The sequence below is a fragment of the Neopsephotus bourkii genome, unplaced genomic scaffold, assembly GCF_033783945.1.
Source record: "Neopsephotus bourkii isolate Nb327-2 ecotype Australia unplaced genomic scaffold, CSIRO-AGI_Nbou_v1 NB_196, whole genome shotgun sequence".
Taxonomy (NCBI): domain Eukaryota; kingdom Metazoa; phylum Chordata; class Aves; order Psittaciformes; family Psittacidae; genus Neopsephotus; species Neopsephotus bourkii.
The window spans coordinates 17811417-17831160 of NW_026900709.1; the positions used below are offsets into that span (position 1 = coordinate 17811417).

The 19744-nt window shown below is 36.3% G+C and overlaps 1 protein-coding gene across 6 annotated transcripts in view; it reads left to right on the top strand.

Annotated features, from left to right (window-relative positions):
• The window catches only part of ADK (adenosine kinase), a 296049-nt gene that overhangs the window by 139659 nt on the left and 136646 nt on the right, over positions 1–19744 (top strand). For 3 of the 6 annotated variants that reach the window (XM_061344234.1, XM_061344235.1, XM_061344237.1), the window contains 3 exons: positions 690–862; positions 1118–1171; positions 5942–6050. In XM_061344234.1, coding sequence (XP_061200218.1) covers positions 690–862; positions 1118–1171; positions 5942–6050 — 336 coding nt within the window. The remainder of the gene's footprint in view (positions 1–689; positions 863–1117; positions 1172–5941; positions 6051–19744) is intronic. The other 3 variants (XM_061344239.1, XM_061344238.1, XM_061344236.1) reach the window with 1 other exon arrangement.

A 19744-nucleotide genomic window follows, 5' to 3' on the forward strand; every position in this document is an offset into this window, starting at 1 on the left:
AATTCAAGTGACAGACCTGCTCTTAATAAAGTTGGAGATAGATATTTTCATGCCTGGTTTAACAATGTAAATGGAGAGCATTTTTTTCCTTGCATATAATTAAATGTTAGACACAAATGGTTATTTTCAGTACCATTTAGTTTTTATATATATTGGGAATGTTGCACAATGTTTCTTCTTAGGTTTCTCCAACGTATTGTTTTCCTTATATGCTATCTCTCTGGGTTTTTTTGGGTTGGTTTTTTTTTGTTGTTTGTTTGATGGTTGGTTTTTTTGGGGGGTCTTTTGTTTATTTTGTCTTTTCTACACATTTTCTTTAAAGATACACTGCTTGATTAAATGTAGGTGTAGCAGCACCTCCTTTGAGAAAGGGAACTTCTTTTGAAATGCCTTGTAGAAATGTATTAATCTACTTTATTTGAGAGTAAAATGCATGTATTTAAGTTTTATATTGGGTATTAAACACTCAGTGGGATCATTAAGGGTAACTTCTTTATACTTTGCTGACCCTTCCTCCCTTGATGTACCAGATGTTTTTCACTTTAGGCATAGAAGTGTTCTGTATGTCACAGTGCTCTGTAAGCACAGAATTAAATCTGACTACTGAAGAGAAAAAAATGGCAAAAAATAATATACAAGGTGTTCTAACTTTGTGGTTTGGGTTTGTTTTGTTTTCTGTCAATCTGCAGTGGATGATCCAGAGCCCTTACAAAGCTGCAACTTTCTTTGGGTGCATTGGCAAAGATAAATTCGGAGAGATCTTAAAGAAGAAGGCTGAAGAAGCTCATGTGGATGCCCATTACTATGAGCAGAGTGAAGAACCAACGGGAACTTGTGCTGCCTGCATCACTAGTGATAACAGGTCTGGGGCCTCTGATATTTTCCAAAATATAAATGCAATCAGTATAGTGTGTAGAGCCTCATTTTTTTGAAATATTTGGCCTTGAAAGGTTGTGATTTGAATGATAAAGAAAATATTAGCACAGTTTGAGATAACACAGGACTGCCTGGATCATAGTTTGGGCCTGGGCAGTATTAATACTTTTAGAGAACAGCAGTTGCATTATGGCAGAAAAATGTGAGATAATAATATACTACTTCTTTCTAAACTTTATAGCTTCCAGTTGCACTGCAGAGAGAAAAAATGTGGGAGACAAAAGTTGGTTAACAGGTATGCTTATGCAGCCTATGTGAAAGCTGGTTGGCATGTGACGCATATACTTGATTGGCAAATGAGGACTGTACTTCAGGTGATAATGTGTTTAAAGAGGGTAGATGTCAGTATATAGCCTAATTGAAAGGGTTAATTTGATTTTATACAAGAGGAAGAAAAAAGCTTGCTTTTTTGTTATTTTTTTCGCTGTTGCAGTTCATCTAATAACTGTAATTCTGTGCGTCTGCATCTTAACAATTTCTTCTGAATGCTTTCAAGTGCTATTTTTTTAAGGTAGTCTTTCCTATATACAAAAATCACTTCTCCAGAACTCTGTTCAACCTTTGTTGTATCTGTACATGATTAACAGTGGTCTTTGTGGTATTTTGCATGGTTTCAGAGTATTCCATAACTAAGAGCCCATTTATAGAGTGATTTATTTTTGGTATTGTAATAATTGTAATAAGATTAATAAAACCAAGAATTTCAGGGAGAGATAGTGAAGACAAGAGGCATTTGTATTGAGCATGGTCCTTTGCTTTCTTCTTTCTCCCTCCACCCACGACACTCAAACTTATGTACTGCTACTTTGCTTCTTACCTCCTGACAATTTTTCAAAGGTTTCAAAACCAGCCAGTCAGGTCTGCCATAATCTTGGGATGTTTCCAGCACGCACCAACCCTCCCTGATTTCTGCCAATATCTAAATCTTCTGATACTTCGAAGTATGAGATAACTTTCTGATAACTTTGAAGGTAGATAAGGTTTTTCAGAGCCATGTCTAGCTAGGTTTTGAGTATCTCCAAGAATGGAGGTTGCACAACCTCTCTGGGCAAACCTGTTCCACTGTTTGACCACTCTTCATGGGAGTTCTGTTGTTACCCGATTAGAATTTCCTTCTTCCAGCTTGAGGAATGTTCCTTCTTGTGTCCAAGTATAGTCTGGCTTCATTTCCTCTGTAAACTTTCATTAGATATTTGAAGATGGTAGGCAAGTCTCCTCTTAGGCCCCTCTTCTTAAGGCTCAGCCAAGCCCTTCTTCATTTGTTAAGTGTTTCAGTCCCGTATAATATCTTAATGGCCCACTGCTGGACTCACTGCATTATGTCAGTGTTTTCCTTTTAGTGGAAAGCTCAAAGCTGGACGTGGAACTCCAGATGAGGTATGGAGACCAGAGCAGACTTTGTTTCTGTTCTGAATATAAACTTCCTTTGTCCTGCTGGCTACGTGCTTGCTCATACAGACTAGAATGTGATTAACCTCCTCTGTGTGCGCTGCCAACTAGTGTGCCAAGCCTGGTACACCAGCACTTCCCCTTGTCCTTTTCTGCAAAGCTGTGTTGTATCCTGTCAACATTCAGCCTACATTGTTGCACTGGACTCACTCCATTGTAGTTGCATGAGTTTGCATTTGCCTTTAAGTCTTCTGCCAGCCCAATTCTCCAGGCTGTTGAAGATCCACTGAATGACAGACAGCTATGTCCTCCAGCTTATCAACCTGTCCCTCCCAATTTAATGTCATACATAATGTCTTACTCTCAGGAATGAATGTACATACTCAGTGGGGGAAGGAAATTCATTCATCTTCATCTGGAGTTTTGACATTAATTATGCCTACATACTTCTCCCTTCATCTCCAGCATCCATATTCAGTTTTTCAAAGAGAAGACAAGCAATAAAGATGTTTCTGCTCTGTGATTCTCTCTGTCTTTAGTCACATAGTGTCTGTGTATGCATCCTGTAGCAATCATCATTTCCTAGATGACATGATGGGAAACTGAAGTCAAGGCTGTCAATAGACATACATCATGAATTCAGGAAAAATACGTGTATCTTTTGCTGTACATCTCAATGGAATTTAAGAGTTTAGGTAAATTTATTAATAAAAATGCCTGCAAGTAATTCTATAACTTATTAAGCAGCATATCAAACGTTTGCTCAAATACTAGAGACAGTGGCTTCATCTAAATCATTGTTTCAGAGCATTCTTGAGAATGTGCAGGGAGTATAAGTCACTTATTTCCCTCAGGAGACAGAAATAAAAGGACAGTGGATGCTACTAAAGACTTCATTGTGCAACCCACCCTCTTACAGTGAGAGCAAGTTTGTTCTCCATCTTTAATTATCCTCTGATTGTTTCTTGATTTTCAGAATTTTCTATATTTGTAAGAAACACTTCAACCTGGCCCCAGTTCATAACTCTATTTATTGATTAGTCTCTTGTCCCGGTTGAAGTACATTCTAATTTCCTTCTTCAGGTGATTCAGCTTTCTTGTCTCTTTTGGAGACGCTGGCTAATAGCTCTCTGGTTATTCCCAGTGAGTGGCTGTGTACATTTATGTTCCAGATGCCTTATGTGAATGTTTCTTTTTTCTGCTAAGTCTGTCTAGCTTTTTACAGGGGAGGGTTCTGAGCTAATTTGTGATCACCATTTTGAATTCTCTAGCTTAGCAATACTAATACGCTTTGTTTTCTTAGAGCTTTTCAAGAAAATCCTAACACACGATTAAACTCTAAAGTAGTACCCACACTTTGTGACTTTGATTTGTGTGTTCTGCTCAGAAATACCTGCATGCACAGAGTCCCCGTTAAGCTGTTTGATTTGAAACACTCTGGCTGTCTTCAATTATGGTATTTCACTGAAAAAACATCTACCTTCTATGTGGCCCACATGTTGAACTTAGTGCTGTCACAGTTAAAGTTTTAATTTGGAAACTCCTGGTGCTTTGTCTTCAGTGTAATGATCTTTTATTACACATCATGTGCAGAGCATCTCTACAGTTGGATGTAGCCAAAGAGCTAGATTTACAGTTTCAGGGGCACATGGCAAGTGAAAGGAAACATATAGAAAGTCTTGCTTAGTTTTCTGGAACATAATTGCTTTTCACTTAGCAGCATACGTAGGCAGACAAGAATTTTCCAGTTAGGTCCTTGATGGATATTTAGGATTTGCCAAAACTAAAAAGATTTAATTTTCTTTTTAAATTTGGTTTACAGAAAATTACCAGAGTTATGCATGTCTTTCTTGGATTTACTTGGTTCTCTAGTGGATTTCTTGTAATTAAAATTATAATATTCATAAAGGCTGAAACTTCTGGCACTGTTGTACTCTCACTGAGTGACTCGATCTATTGATTTATAAATTTTAAATTTATTTTATTTTCAAAATTCACATTAGTTCTCATTACCTTTAGGCTTTAGAATTAAAGAGATGAGCCCCAAGAATATTCCTGGGTTGAAACAACACACAACTGTGCTATGTATTTTGATATATTCAGAAAAAGTTAGCCTAACTTTTTGGTTTAATACACTTGATCTATTTAACTTACAGGGGTTGTCAGTGATGAGTGCTTCGGGGAGTTTAAAGGGAGACTTGGTTGCTGTCTTCATAAGGGATTTTGTTGGGCTTTGTTTTTTTGTTTTGGTTTTTTTTTTATTGAATAGGACAAAGAGAAATGGTAATAGTGAAAAGATGCTGTTTTAAGGTGGAATAAATGTTAAGAATTCCTAGTTTAGTTTGCTCCTAACACCTGCACATGACATAACTTGGTAGAAGCAGATTACCAGTTCGCTCTGATCCATTGAATTGTAGTAGCATTTACATTGAAAAGTGTTATACCTACAACATTAGTTGTATACACATTGGAGAAGGCAAAAGTTTTCAATAGCCGTATGTTGTATGTGTAATTACACATTATTTATCTGGCTAATATACTTAAATATCACAAAACGATGATGTGTTAATGTTAAAGGTGCATCCTATGACTATTAAATCATGAAAATTAAATTTAAAACCCTCTATGCAAGCATGGAAATGTCTGTTTCTCAAATTCCCTTCACTAAATATTGGATGTTATAAAACTTTATCATAATAAAAGTGCTCAGAAGGATTTGGTCATCATAGCCAGAGTGGAGAGCTAGTGCATAACCATCTTTTTATGACCTGTTTTTAGGCGTGTATCTTTAACTTTTGTGTGTTCCATAAGGTGGAATAGAATGGCTGAAGAGGAGAATTTAAAATAGAATGTATCTTCCATCTAACAAACTAAGTATGATACAAGTGTCTTTGTTCTTGCTAGTGGAAGTTGTGGAAGTTTTGCCCCATGACTTGTGTTATAACTTGTTAAGTAAGAATGAAGTACAGATGAGGTTTTGGTAGTTTTCCAGTAATATACAGCTAAGCCAAATGTTTTCTTAAGCAGTTCATCATCTAAAAGTAGCAATGGGACCCTTTTTCATTTGCTAAAGGAAAATATGAACCTAATGAGGGGGTCAGGGGGAACCCAAACAAACTGCTTTTTAAATAATATAACTATAATATATAATTATATATATATATAAAGGCAATGAGGGAAAAACAGTTTTGAGAAGATAAAATGTAGTAGCTACTTTCCTTTAGGTGTTAGTTACTAGATGAGTTTTAATGAAAATCTTCAGGTGCTATACCATACAGAGGGAGTTGATCACAAAATGCAGCAAAGGTTGATTCTAAGCAAATGAAGGCACATGAACAGTTTAATAGTGAACGTTTACATATTTAGCTTTATTTAAAATACATTACTTAAAATATAGTTTAAATGGTATTTAGTATATGACTTAAAATACTTAAATATTAAAAAATTATCAAAGTATATGTGGTTTATGGAGCTCTTTGTTAACTGTTTCTGTGTTCATTAAGATCTTTGATTATCTTTGAGAAATTTGTTCTTTGTAAGAAATTTGTTCTTTGTAAGAAATTTGCAGTAGTGTTAGTTAAAGGGGATCTAATGCCTGGCTTTTAATCACTTTCAGGTCTCTTGTAGCTAACCTTGCTGCTGCTAATTGCTATAAGAAGGAAAAGCATCTTGATTTGGAGAAGAACTGGAAGTTGGTGGAAAAGGCCAAAGTTTATTATATAGCAGTAAGTTCAGCTTCTTTCAAATTACTAAAATTCGTGTTAAACATTGTGAGGTCTAAGCAATGAGGATGTTTGTTGCATAATGGTTTAGGATGATTTTGTAGGAATACAATGAAAGAACGTGACTGCTTCAGTTTCAGTGTAGTTTGATTTCTTTGAATTTAAACGTACAAATGTGGAAGTATGTTTGAGTTGTGTGCTTTCTTAAGTTTGTGGGAAAAATCATAAGAACTGAACATATTTTCAGAGCTTTTGTAGTAGTGCATCAAATTTACATTTCACATTTTCTAGTAAATTGTTGTGAAGGATGCACAAATTATGTAGAAAAACACTATTAGCATAATTATTCACTGCAAACAGTTTGAGCTTATTTGTGTGAACAATCTTAATTGCTATTTATTCCATAGTAATTACTATGGCACCTTATAACTCAATATTTCAGAAACAATGATTGTGACAAATCTCTTGAATGTGGGCGGTGGGGCAAACTGATTTTAATGATGAAATCTTACTCCTGGAATAAAGGAGGTTTGAGGATGGGGCATTAGCAGATTCACAATTAGTATTCTTTTTTTTGCCATCCAGAATTAATCAAGCCAGATTAGTGTATTTGTGTAGATTACATCTTGCCTAAATAGGAGTGGTGAATTTGTTTTCATCTTGCTCCCAAGTTGATATGACTGATCAAAATTAGCAAACATCTATGACAGATTAAAACTGCGTAACGTGCATGTAATATATGGATTCTCTACGACAGCTGCTTCCATTCCACTACCTGAGCTATGCAGGAACAGCTGGTAAGAAGTGTAAAAAATTGATTATCCAGGAGGAACAAGTTCATTGAAAAAATACAGTTATTTCTTTTAGGTAGTGTTAATGTCTCCTACAGCCTGTTAGTGTGCACTGCTGTAGGCTTTACACGGTTCTTATTGATTCTTGTGTATGGCCAAGACTGCCCCTTTATAACTGTCAAAAAATACTTACAACCTTCTCAGTACACAAAGAAAATACATCCCACTGCTCTGACCATATGTTTGTGCTGCAGTTGAAAAAACACATCGGTGTATTGTATACTTACTTTTTATTTCTGTTTTTCAAGCGTTCTGAGTTTTTTATTTCCCAATAGTTATACCTCAGTCTGTTCCAGATACCACGCTTAGGAATTAATGCTATTGGCTAAAAAAATACTGAAAGGCTAAGAGTATAGTTAAATAAAGAAGAATGTTATCAAATGTCAGATGTTATCAAAAGCTATACTGCACTACTAAGTTGGTTGGTTGTTGGTTTGGGTTGTTGGGGGGGGAGGGTTGTTTATTTTTAGTGGGGTTTTTTGTTTGTGTTTTGGTTTGTTAGTTGGGGTTTTTTTATCTTACCATGCTTGTTTATAATTACCAATGAAGGTATAATCTGATGCAGTTTAGATAAACTAAACTTAAAGGAGAACTCCTGGATAAATGGGTGTCATGGGTTTAGCAGGAAACATTACATGAGGTGAACAGCAGCTTGGTTTTTTTAAGGTACAGCCATCATTTTACTTTAGCTCTGAAGCCAGTCGTCTGTGTTCAGTCAGTTTGATCACTCAAATTTTGACTAGGTGATACAGTACGCTGATTTTCATATATATTAAAAGCTGTTCTTCAGGTGCCAGTCCTATGACATCCAAGCTTTGACTAAGAGAATTATTATACTAAACTGAAAATAAACCCCAAGATGTTCATATGTTAATGATTAAATAAATAATACTGAAGTGGTAATAAATTGTGCTAGATACTATCAAAGTGGAATTCAGATTAGGGAAGCATCTGACTGCAAGAGGAGATCTGTTAGGTAAAGAGCCTGGTTCACACCTGTAGCAAAAAACACCCACTCAGGTGGGTTCATCTAAGAGATTTCTAAGACTGTTGTAATTTAAGACCACAGGTGGCCCATGTAACTCCTTACGGAAAGGAGACAATGTGTAGAACCATACATGCTCATGCTAAAATACATTCATACCCTTTTCCTTCATTTAGCCTCTTTACTTGAAAGTTTGTAGCAGTTTACCAGATTAAATAAAACCATGTAGTGAATAATTACCATTCCTGAGGTACAGGGTAGCTCTCTGAGTCCTTGTCTACTGATGTCTGTCTTCACTTTAGTCGTTACCTTCCTTGGCTTTGCACTGTGCGTGTGTTGCTTTTCATTTCCTTCTTTCTGTCCAACTGTCCCCTATTTATTGGATTGCACTAGAATGTATGTAAGTGACAGATACTTATTCTGGAAATCTGTGTCCCGAGATTATAGAACAATCTATTTTCTTGGCAGAGCAGGGCAGTTGTTGCTTTCAGACAGGTCTGTGATATCCTCTGGTCATCTGTATGTGCTTCCTAGAACAGATAATATGCTTTTCAATGCAGCATTGAACAGAATGGTCCACAGATGAAACTTAGCTCTGAAATCTAATCAATTTACAGAGGAAAGAGTAAGTACAAAGGAAAAGATAGTGAAGCCGTGACAGAGCCCTTAAAGACAACTTCTGTTACCATGAATGAACACAATACATTTATTTTAGCCATCTGGTAATCAGATCCGGCAGACAAATTGGAGAAAGACTAGCAAAGAATAGGACCCTGTAAATCACAGATAGAAGCAAAACACAGAGGCTGCCCCAGCTTTCTCAAAGATGGTAAACTTTAAAGGTGTATTCTAATCCTTTAAAATTACTCTGCTTTGTATCATTTAAGATAGATTGCATGTGCTGTCAAACTCTATGCAATTTCTTTCCCTTCTCCAGATATAATTCATATACTTGCAGTAATTTCTACCATTGACATATCTTCCTGTCTGTCATATTCATTTCACTGTGGATCAGCTAACTGTGCTGTGGTGTCTGATTAGAATTCACTGTGAGGGATTTTATTTGGTTCCTACTGGGGCTAGAAAATGTCTCTTCCTCAGACATTTTCCTTGTTTCAGAATAAGTTGAGACTTACGATAAGACTAAACATTGTAATTCTGTTTGTGAAATTGTGAATGGGACACAACCTAATATGAAAAGATGTTAAGTTTTTTTTTTCTTTTTCTTTCTTTCTGTGAATTTATGCTTTCTGTCAGGGCTTGCAGCTTAGAATTCTTACCTATTAGAGTTACATCTTACAAACTTGTGTGATGAAACTCCACACCTCCACACCTTGTTTGCCTTATTTTCAGAGGCATTTAATAAACTGCTGCTAGTACTCTATTTATGTAGGCATCTCTAAGTTAAATTCTGTAACATGTACTGGGTTGTGGGGTTTGTTTTGTTTTTTGGTTGGTTGGTTGGTTGGTTGGGTTTTTGTGGGTTTTTTTGTGGTTTAGGGATTTGGGTTTTGTTTTTTAAGATCATCAGTATCTTGAACACCAGTTGAAATCTGTGGAAGTTGCTGGTCCTCGTTTTCTTTGACATTGCATACCAACATTTCAACATTTTCAGTGCAACTTGCAGCATATAGCTATTAATTTTCATATCTTACAAAGGTCTGGGGTACAAAGATATTTTTTTTATTGTTAATGTTTTTTATTAAAAACATAATCCACTTAAGTGAGAAAAAAAGAAGGAGAATTTTAGTTGTTATTTGACTCCATTAACCACCTGTATGTTACTCTGTGAGTAAGGAATTTTGCACTTGTCCTTTCTTAATAGGAAGAAAATGGAAAAGGGAAGAAGAAACTGCTTTATTGCATTAAAAACTGCACCTAACCTTGTGAAATCTTAACTTTGTGAAAACTGACACTGCTTGCTCATACAGACAGCTGAATTTTAACTTTCTGGCTGTATTTGAACATTATTGCTGCAAGCGTGGTGCTTCCCAGGTGTGTGTTCTCTCTTGTTCCAGTTAGCTATCTTTATTTCTGCCAGTTATTTAGCTTTACTCGATTTGTCCTTCAGTCCAGCACCTGCATTCATTTTATGTTTGCAGTTGGAGGCATTAGATGGGTGAAACACTCTCACTTGACGCCAGTATTATGTTGTGGTGAAGTAATAAATGTGTTCTTGAAAGTTGCTTCTGTGCTTTGGGTTTTCTTGTTGATGTTTTGTGTTGTTTTTTTTTCTTGAAATACTTTCCTGTACTTAGCGTATGAAATGGCAGGATTGACTGCAGTTAGGTACCTGGTCTGTAGTAACTTGAGTCTTAACTTAGAATGGATTGGTTAAGTTGCTCCCAAAAACCAAACAGATCTTCCTTTAATAACATGCTTGTCTCTTTTCTGCACAAAGAAAAATAGTAGGTTGTTGTTTAGGGACTGTATTTGAATTTGTTTTTTGAGGATATAGTTTTCATGCTTAAAGCACTGGTGTTATAGTGTCTTTCAAAGCTTTTCTCATTAGTATTTACACAGACTCCTTGCCTAGTCATTTCGTATAGGTATGGCATTGCTGACGCTCATACTTACCTGTGTCCATTAAAGAGAAGTGGGAGCATTTTTACACCATACTTTATGCATTCTGATCTCTTGTCTTAACTATTTGTATTTACAGTGCCTGAATACTTCAGCTCCTGTGCTTTCTATCGTGGGTAGAGGGTAGAGGAGCAATGAAGCTTTTATGTAGTGCTAAGACTTATTTATGTGCAGCTGAATCTTGGCTTGTTCGCTTTCAGTATTGTCATACAATCTTCTCTTCAGAGAAGATAAAGCTTTCACTCAGCTTTGCATGGGCTGTTGTTATTTCACAGCCTGTAAAAGTTTAAACCATTCCCTTCTCCTACTTCCATGTAGCAAATAGGAGAAATTTCTCAATGGTGATGCCCTTCTGTTGTACCACACTAAGTATAAAAGTATTAAATTTTATAATACTGCTTAGGTTTGTTATCCCACAGTTAGCTTATATTCACCACCTTCAGCGTCTCTTTTGTGCTTACAGAGTTAATGGCAAGTGTAATTTATTTTGATGTTAATGACAGTTCTGATCAAGGCCAGGTATTCTGCTCTTAGGCTGAGTTTCAAGTAGGCAATGCGTTGCAGCATGTCGTAACGAACCCAATGTAACATACCTATCTGCAGAAGGAAAAGCTTTTAAAGCTCCAACCACCCTGGTATGTTTCAACAAATACTGTGGTATTTTTATATTTATTTTTTTCTAATGCCTAAGTGCTTGTCTAAGCAGAGAGACAGTGTGCTGGTGTAGTGGGCTTGATGGCGGAATTATCTGGTTTCAGCATGAGTGTCAAAACATAAGCTTGATGTCAGCAATGTATGGCAAAGCTTAAATAACATTCTACAGTATTTTACATGGGGTTTGGCTATTCTACTTGAGAAAAAATGCTGATTATATAACAATGTAAGTATAAATGAAATTTCTTTTATGCTGTCTCCTCCTTTCAGAAGTATATTCAATGAAGGCATTTTTATTGTAATTTACTGCTATGATAAGTATGATAATTTACAACGAATTGTGATAGTTTTTCTTTTTTTTTCTTTTGTCTGTGTGCGCATCATGGGAAACGAGAGACGTAGACACTGGCAGGAATCAAAATATCCCCTAAAAAAAGACATTTGTTTGAATAACTCCACAATAGCTTTTTTTCCATTGATAACTTCTGCCATAGTGCTCTGGCATCAGTATGTATGCCATTTGACATGCAAAACTATTTCTCACAATAATGAATAGGTTTTATGGCCAGGAAAATGCCATTCTGAATGTCTTAATCATAAAGAAGCTTTGGCTAGCAACAGTTAGTTGTGTCCTTTTTTGCTGGCCTGGGGATAGCATCACCTTCCTGAAACCCACCATCCTGAGGGACTGTATTTTCTGGAAGGTATAGCTGAAGTGTGATGCATTTGTTGTGGAGACACGATAGGTGCTCTGTCTAACCAGGAAGCAAATCAGCCATTTACTGGCCTGCAGAATAAATATGGGAAAAATACTCTCATAAATACAGAAATTTCACAGCTTCATTTCTTGCATCAAAATGCAAAAAAAGAGCTTTGTCTAAACTGCCACCAGCATGTGTTATGTCATTCTGTGATGTCTTTAGGATGCAGTGTGCATTATGCTACCATTTCAGGTACAAGTTCTCATGCATAGACAATTTTACGAGAGTTTTCTCAAGTGATTTATATGAAAAACTGAATTAGAAACTTTTTTGCCTATTTTTCTGTGAAGTTTGATTCTCAGGGTGTCATTCTTCAAGGATGAATGCTTTGTACCTTATGCAGAAAAATACATCATCAACTTTCAAGAAAGACTGTACCTCTTTTTCTCTTAATAGGAAACCACTGTGGATCTGTCTAACACCATGCAAATATTTCTAAATGTTCACCTCTCTGTTATTTATTATATTTATTTATATGAAGAATATACGTTTTCCTTCTTGTCATTCTCCTCCTGCCCCAGTAGCCTTTAAATTGCAGATAGACTTTTTCAGCACAGTAATTAGTGAAGCTCAGTCATCGCTCCTTTTATCATGTGATTTTTGGGTGTTTTTCAGAAGAATGCATTATTAGAGCACTTACAGAGCCAGTCTAGCTGCAACAGCCAGGCAGCAATACCAGTGCCATTTTTCACAAAGAAAATGTTGAACGGGAGCCAAATGTTTGGTGGCAGAGTCTGTTGCTAGGAAATCAAGTTCCCGAGGCGATTAATGACAAAGCAAGCAATAACAAGAAGGCAGAATTACAGATTTAAAAGAGAGGGAGAAAAAAAGTGGTTGGTGTTATAATTACCCAAAGAAATCCGTACTCATTAAATTGGCTGTTTTTATGATTGACTTTAATTGGAGGTTAGCTCAGATATTTAGCTCCTTTCCCACCCCTTTAAACACACACATGCACATAATCTGTAGAACTGCAGACTTGTTTTTCTAAGCATTGAGAGGAGCTTGCCCTGTAATTTGATCCCCACTGACAGATGCATTTTCTATGCTGCCATTTTGAATTAACCTATTGTGCAACAATTTTCCTCAGCTCTGTTGAATAAAACATCAAGTCTTATTACCTCAGATGGATTTGATAGAGTAAAAGAATGTACTTCTAGCTGAAGTAGACTATTTGCAATGAGTTCAGTGATTTGAACTCTGCCAACAAGCACCAATAATTTGTGATGTATACTTAAAGAATGAAAGAGAGAAGAGCCACGTGGGGGGTCTTTTTGGCTGTATGAAGTTCAAACGCAAACCTCAGAGTAATATTGTTGTTTGTGCTAAGGTTATTCCCCAAGATCAAGCCTTTTTAGATAAAGCATGTTAACTAAGATTTTTACCATTAAGCAGATTGGTTTTGAACTGGCGATTCTCTTGCCCCCAGTGGTTATCCAAACTGTCAGGCTACTGCAGGATTAGAAAAATAAAAATCAGTCCCCTCTCCCAGAAACCCCAACAGTTGGATTTTTCCTCCGAGACTTCTTTTCTGAAGAGAAATTTTCCCTTGTAAAGTTAAACTGGAATAAATGATGTTTTAAAATGATTTAAAATTCCAAATAATTTGTATCCTGTGCTAAGGGAAGAGCAGGCTTTCACCTTATTCACTTTTCTCCCCAATTAGAAAAACTTACGCAGTCGATTCAACAAAATTTTGGCACAGAAATGGGGATGAAACTGACCCTGACATTTAAATCCCGTCATGTTTCATCGATCATGTTCAAGGCAATATTCCCTACTTGCAGCCAGTGATAAGTGAAAAAATATCCTTTTACAGTACCTGTAAGTGAACATATAGAAGCTAACTCTAAAAGCTAACTGATGCCATAGCTCTCCAAGTTCATAATCAAACAGTGAAACAATAGAACTGCGTATATTCTGTCCAACAGTACCCACATTACTAATCAGATGCCAATGCCAAGCTGTCTGCTTTGTTAAATACCCAGCTTCCCTGAGGCAACAAAACAGCTGCTATAACTACTATGAAATTTGGTAGCTCAATCTATTTTTGCTACCCTTGGGCTATCAACCTACTGTTAATTCAGACCACCCTGATTGGTACACTTTAGGGATTTTTTTCAAAGTGTTTGTAATTAAAATGATAAAACATCATTATTACTCCAAAGATGTTGTGTGTGCTTTGCATTTGACAGATACCTACAGAGATAAACCCAGCAAGTAATTTTCATTGACATAATGGTTGTGATTGCATTATGCTTTTAAAAAAGTATATTGCCTTTTTTCGGGGGGGGGGGAGAGGAAAGGGCATGCTTTTATTTCATTAATAGAATTTGTAAATCTGTTGAAATACTAAATAAGTCTTTTGGTTGTGAACTACTTGTCTGCAAAGGTTGAATCAGGCTTTGTAGCAGTCTGAGAAGAGGCATTCACCAGGGCCAGGGACCTGCTGTGCTGCCTGCAGACCACTGCAGAGACCTCTGTTCCAGATGCCTCTACCTTTAGGGACAGTGGGTCTCAAATTAGATGTAAAGTCTGGACAGACTTAACGCACCATTTACATGTAAATTAAAAAGGAAAGCCTTCATAATCTAAGGGGTGAGGGAAATTTTTACTGCAGGTCCTCTTGCATGTCAGTCTGTATTAGATGCTCTCTTTATTAGAGCACAAGAATTTTGTCTGTTACCATGTCAACTTTTTAGAGCAAAATCTCAAAACTAAAGCAGCAGCAAATCAAGGAGTTAGAAGCTCTGACAGAAGCAGTATTGGTTCCATCTTGAATTATTTTTCATTTCAGTACTTCTCTGTTAAGGTTTAAAAGGAATCATTAATTTAAGACTGTTCCCTGAAACTAGAATTTGTGAGTTTTTCTCGTTTGAGGTAACTTGCTTATTGTGAATGATGACTACCAAAATTTCTATTAAATTGGTAGTCACAACTCTGTGTACAGTTGATCCAAATTTAAGGTTCCACCTTTTTCTGAAGAAGTTGGTCTCATTAACACGTGGGGATGTCATAGTTTGCATTGCCCTGGAATATAAATCTTTGTTTCTGTCATCAGCTGCTCCGTTAAAAGGACTGCATGCAAATACTATAGCAATTGTGCTCTGTTTTACATGAAAAACGTTAATTTTTCAACAGAAAAAACTGTGTGCATATGTGTAACTTGGGAGCTGTATTAAGCTATTTATGGTAGCCCATTCCTTGGTCTGAAGTAAAAATGATAGTTTCAGTTATCATTTGCGTGTGTAATAGGGACAGTGCACAAACATCTTTTCCCCTTGCAAAAAGTTATGATTAATGATTCAGAATCATAGAATCTTTTAGGTTGGGAAAGACCTTTCAGATCATTGAGTCCCACATTAACCTTTGAATTGAGCACTCTGTTATTTCAAAGACAGAAATTTTTGCACTGAAATTATAGAATGTTAAAATACGTATACATAGGACAATATACATATAGTCTTCCTCTTAGCTCAAAGACTGGACTGTACTGAATGCCACTGACCTACACTGTAGACGACAGGTGTTTTGAAATAGCAGAGGTTGCAAGGAGGATAGGAACCTGTGGGCTACTTTTTGATTCTGCAAGTAGTAGCTATCATTTTAAAAAGAAAAATGTTTTTACAGCATAGCTAATCATTATCCTAAAAATATGTCCATGAAATTTGCATGCTACAATGTGTTTAGCAATTGTGTGCTTAGAATAAAAAAGTATTTTTCAAAAATACTTCTGCACAGATTTTCGATGATAACGTACTAAATGTGTGCTTAGTATGCCTTACAGATTGGGCTTTCTACAACTTTGCGATAGATTCTTTTGGCCCTTTAGGAAGTAGAAGACACGAGTCCTGTGAACCCTATGTGTTACCAGGTTTATTTGAAACAGGAATTGACTAATCCCCAAAACAGGCCCTAAACGTTCATTTGTAAGAGACTATGGGACATAAGACAGATCCTGGATTGGCCTTGGTGCAACACAGGAAAAGACTTTTCTGCTTTCATAAGGGACATCTGCTTTAGCTGAGGTCTTTATGGTGTTTGCTGAGGTTCTTTTTAAAGAATTGGAACTGTGCCCTTAAGGTAGGGCTGAGCATTAGCTGCAGGGCTAATGGTCAGTCAGCAGTGCAGTGGGTCACCTGCTTGGTAAATGTGCTTCAGACTGTCTGGCTTTGCCAAAAGAAAGATCCTCCTTTTTCCTGGGTGGAATATTTAAGGAAATACTAATTCTCTGAATAAGTGCTGTTTTAGAAGAAATTCTGAAGTTGGAGAAACAGAGGTAGAGACTGTTCCTTTCTGAGACCTATCCAGACCATCATGGTAGCAGGTAGGGCTGACTGATGATGTCATTTTAACAGTATAAGCAAAATAAAACCACCAGTGCTAATCCTTGCAATGGTTTGACTTAGACAAAAGCTAAGGGTAATTAGATTTTTGTTTATAATAGAAGGATTTTGCTGATGCAGCTGGTGTGGAAAACCCTCCTGGGGATTTACACTTCTGTCTAGCATAAGCACCCTAATGTGGAAACAGTTTATAACAGCTGCTATGGTAGCAGAAATGCTCTCACCTTCTCAGGCTGATCGTACTTGCACTGAAGTTTTTATTGGCAGGACTATGTTGATTAAGGACAACGTGGGTTTTTTCATGTTTCTAAATAATGTGGCTGCTTGGTCAAAATCATTTGATAAATACCTGACGATACTATTCACCATCAATATCAGCATACTCAGACCTCATAGTCTATAGATATGGCAAAAACCTTTCTAACTCACAAGACTTCCCATGTGTGGGTAATAATGTCTAGCCCTTGACAATCACTAGATGAGAGCTGTCTTGTGACACTTTTTATATTGAAGTTACTGAAGTTGTTTTGCACAATGCCACTGCTTCTAATAGTTTTTTGCTAACTATGGTCTTGCCAGATGCAATATAACAATACTTTCCTGCAGATTGGAAAATGGTGGGGAACAGCAGTTAACAGTATTTAGCATGAAATATGCCTCAGCATATGCCTCTGAACATGTCTTTTTAAGACCATATGGAGTATAATTGGTGCTGAACAACATTGAGGTGTTTTGTGAAAAGTAAAGGCTAAGCATTATAGAGAGTCATAAAATCTTAAAGAATGAGACAAATGGAAAAAAAGGAGGGAGGTACTGAGTATTCTGTCTTACTCTCTCTGCATAACCTGAAGTAAGTATTTTTAATAGATTTCACAATAGGGTTAAAATTAAGAAATTCAGCAAAAGAATGGCAGGTAATGGGCATGGAAGATGGCATGAGTAATTGGAAGTAAGCAGAAACAACCTTATGATCCATTGAGAGCACCCAAGAGAATACTGACATTTATAGCTGGGGTTGCTATCATTGGCACACTTTGTATATGGAGTTCTTAAGGCACTTGATCATAGCAAAGTAAGGTAAGAATTAATTTCATCTTTAAATATGAATTTCCCTTGTCCTTTGAGGACTGGAGTCAAAACTTAACAGTTTTTATTCATTTACTTATTAAGAGATCTTATTTCCGAGAGACAATTTAGAATAGCAGAGTAATGTACTAAAATTAAAATTCCTCACCATTATATTGATTTTAATCATGAACTGTAGCTGAATGTAGAAAAAAATCACAAACTAGAAGTGATTGAAAACTTCCAACAACATGAAGGATCCAATTTTCTTTGAAGAAAAAGAGAAATTTTCAATGAGTGTGTATAATAAAGGATAGCAAGTATTCATTTCCCAGAACTACTGCTGTCCCTAAGTGCTTCTTTATACTGCTGAGAATGGGCTGAAGAGAGTTTCTGCTGAGGGCTGTAGATTCTTATCTGCCTAATTGAGCCATCATTTGTTGACATGAGGGAAATCATGTGACCTGCCTTTAATGCATTTCTCAGTAGCAGCAGAAGTGTAAAATGTAGTTCATGGAAGGGGAACAGAAAATGTTAAATTTTTTAGAATATCCTCCTGTATGGAATACTGTGAGGTTTGATTTGCAGTTGGATCAAATGTTTGAACATTTGCACAATAAATGTGTTAAATAAAATCATCAGATTCTAATTACTTTGAAAGCATTGAACTTCTTTCTATTACAAAGCCTTCAAACCTTCAGAATGTGAATTTAATAAGTTCTTAGTTTTATCAGTATGATGATAAGATTATGTCAGTAGAATTGAAAGCAGGTGTCACCTTTCTTTTCTTATGAGCAAAAATGTCCACATAGTAATCTGTCCAATTGCAGAGTTGGTACCAAGTATTGTACAGTGCTAAAAGGAACAACAGAAACATTCAATATTATCATTTAGTAGGTCAGTATCACAAAAGGGTGTTTAAAAACCCTGTAATTGGAGGCACATTCTCTGCTTTATTCAGTCCCTCTAGCACAGCAATTTTATATTAAAGTCATGCTTCAGTCATGGTCCCTAACCAAATATCCTGTTTTATAGAAAGTATGCTGCTGTCATTTTTGGAGCTAGCTGTTTGCTAGAATAGTCTGGGGTTTTTTTTTGCTTGGGTTTTGGTTGGGGCTTTTTTTTTTCTTAACACTAGGTTGAACTGATTTCATCTGTAAGAAAAGTTAATTTCAGTTTTGTTTTTAAAATAAGTGATTAGTGGCTGCTCTGTTGATGAAGTGATAGCTTAGGTTGGAGAATAGGGGTAGAGCAGCAAAAACACTATAGAATGATATGTAGAAATCATGTAGCTGAAGAACCTGAGACTGATATAACTGTGGAGGCTAGCTTACCAGTGAATAGGTAATCAGATGGCATCTGCTAATTTTCCTATCAGTAGCAGTCATGTCACCACTGACCTGACAGGCAAGAGAATCGGAAAAGTACTTGAGTCTTTCTGCAACTGCAGATTTTTGTAGGAAATCCTCTAAGCTGAAAATAGTTGGCAGTTTAAGAAGCTTTGCATGTGCTTCTCTTGATTTGCTCTTGTCTAGACATCCACTTGTGGCTACTGTTGGGATGCGGTACACGACAAGGAGGAACTTTGAGCTGATAATTTAATATTGCAGATTTATAGTTCGAAAGATTGATGGCTTGCACCTCTCATTCTTCATTTTTGACCTAGTGAGAGAAGAAAGATGTGAACAATAATGAAAAGTGAGACAAAAGTGTTAGAGGTGAAAAAGAAAAGTATCAATATTTAGATGTTAGGGAAAAATGCTCCTGGGCATGTTATAACATTGTGTCTGTTACTCTTTTACATAGAAAGAATACACATATTGTAATGGTTTCTTTTCAGAAAATTGTGGTCATATTAATACAATAGAGTACAGCTCACACATTTGTGAAGCATGGCGGAGCATTTACTGTGTTTTCTGCAATCCTCAGGCTATCGATTTTAGATTTGAAAATTGGTTTTGTTACACCATAATTCTCTTTAAGCCTGTATTATTGACTAGAAAGAGATGCAACAGTTAGTATCTGCCCTGAAGGCAAATTTTTTAATTCTGACTGTACCATGTGATAATATGTAAGTAAGTAGAAAAATCAAGGATGGGTTTAGACTTTCACGTGTAAAAGGCAACACCTATCATGCTACCCTGGATATGAATTCATTTTCAGGCTGAAGGCTATAAATGGTTATAATAACTAAAAAGCCATAATTGAATCACAGTCAATATATATTTAACCTGGAGTCTGAGTCATTGTTACCACCTCTTGTTTCTCCATTTGGGAGAATAATTCATACCATTTGACAGACTACAGGGTATTTTGGTGCTGAGTGACATATTGTCAGGAAGGAAGAGCACTGTCACATTTCCCCCCATTCTAGTCCAGTTAGATTAGAAAGTAGCAAACTTTGCTATTTGCTTCCTCCTTTCTATTCATAACATAAATGTATTTGTGCATA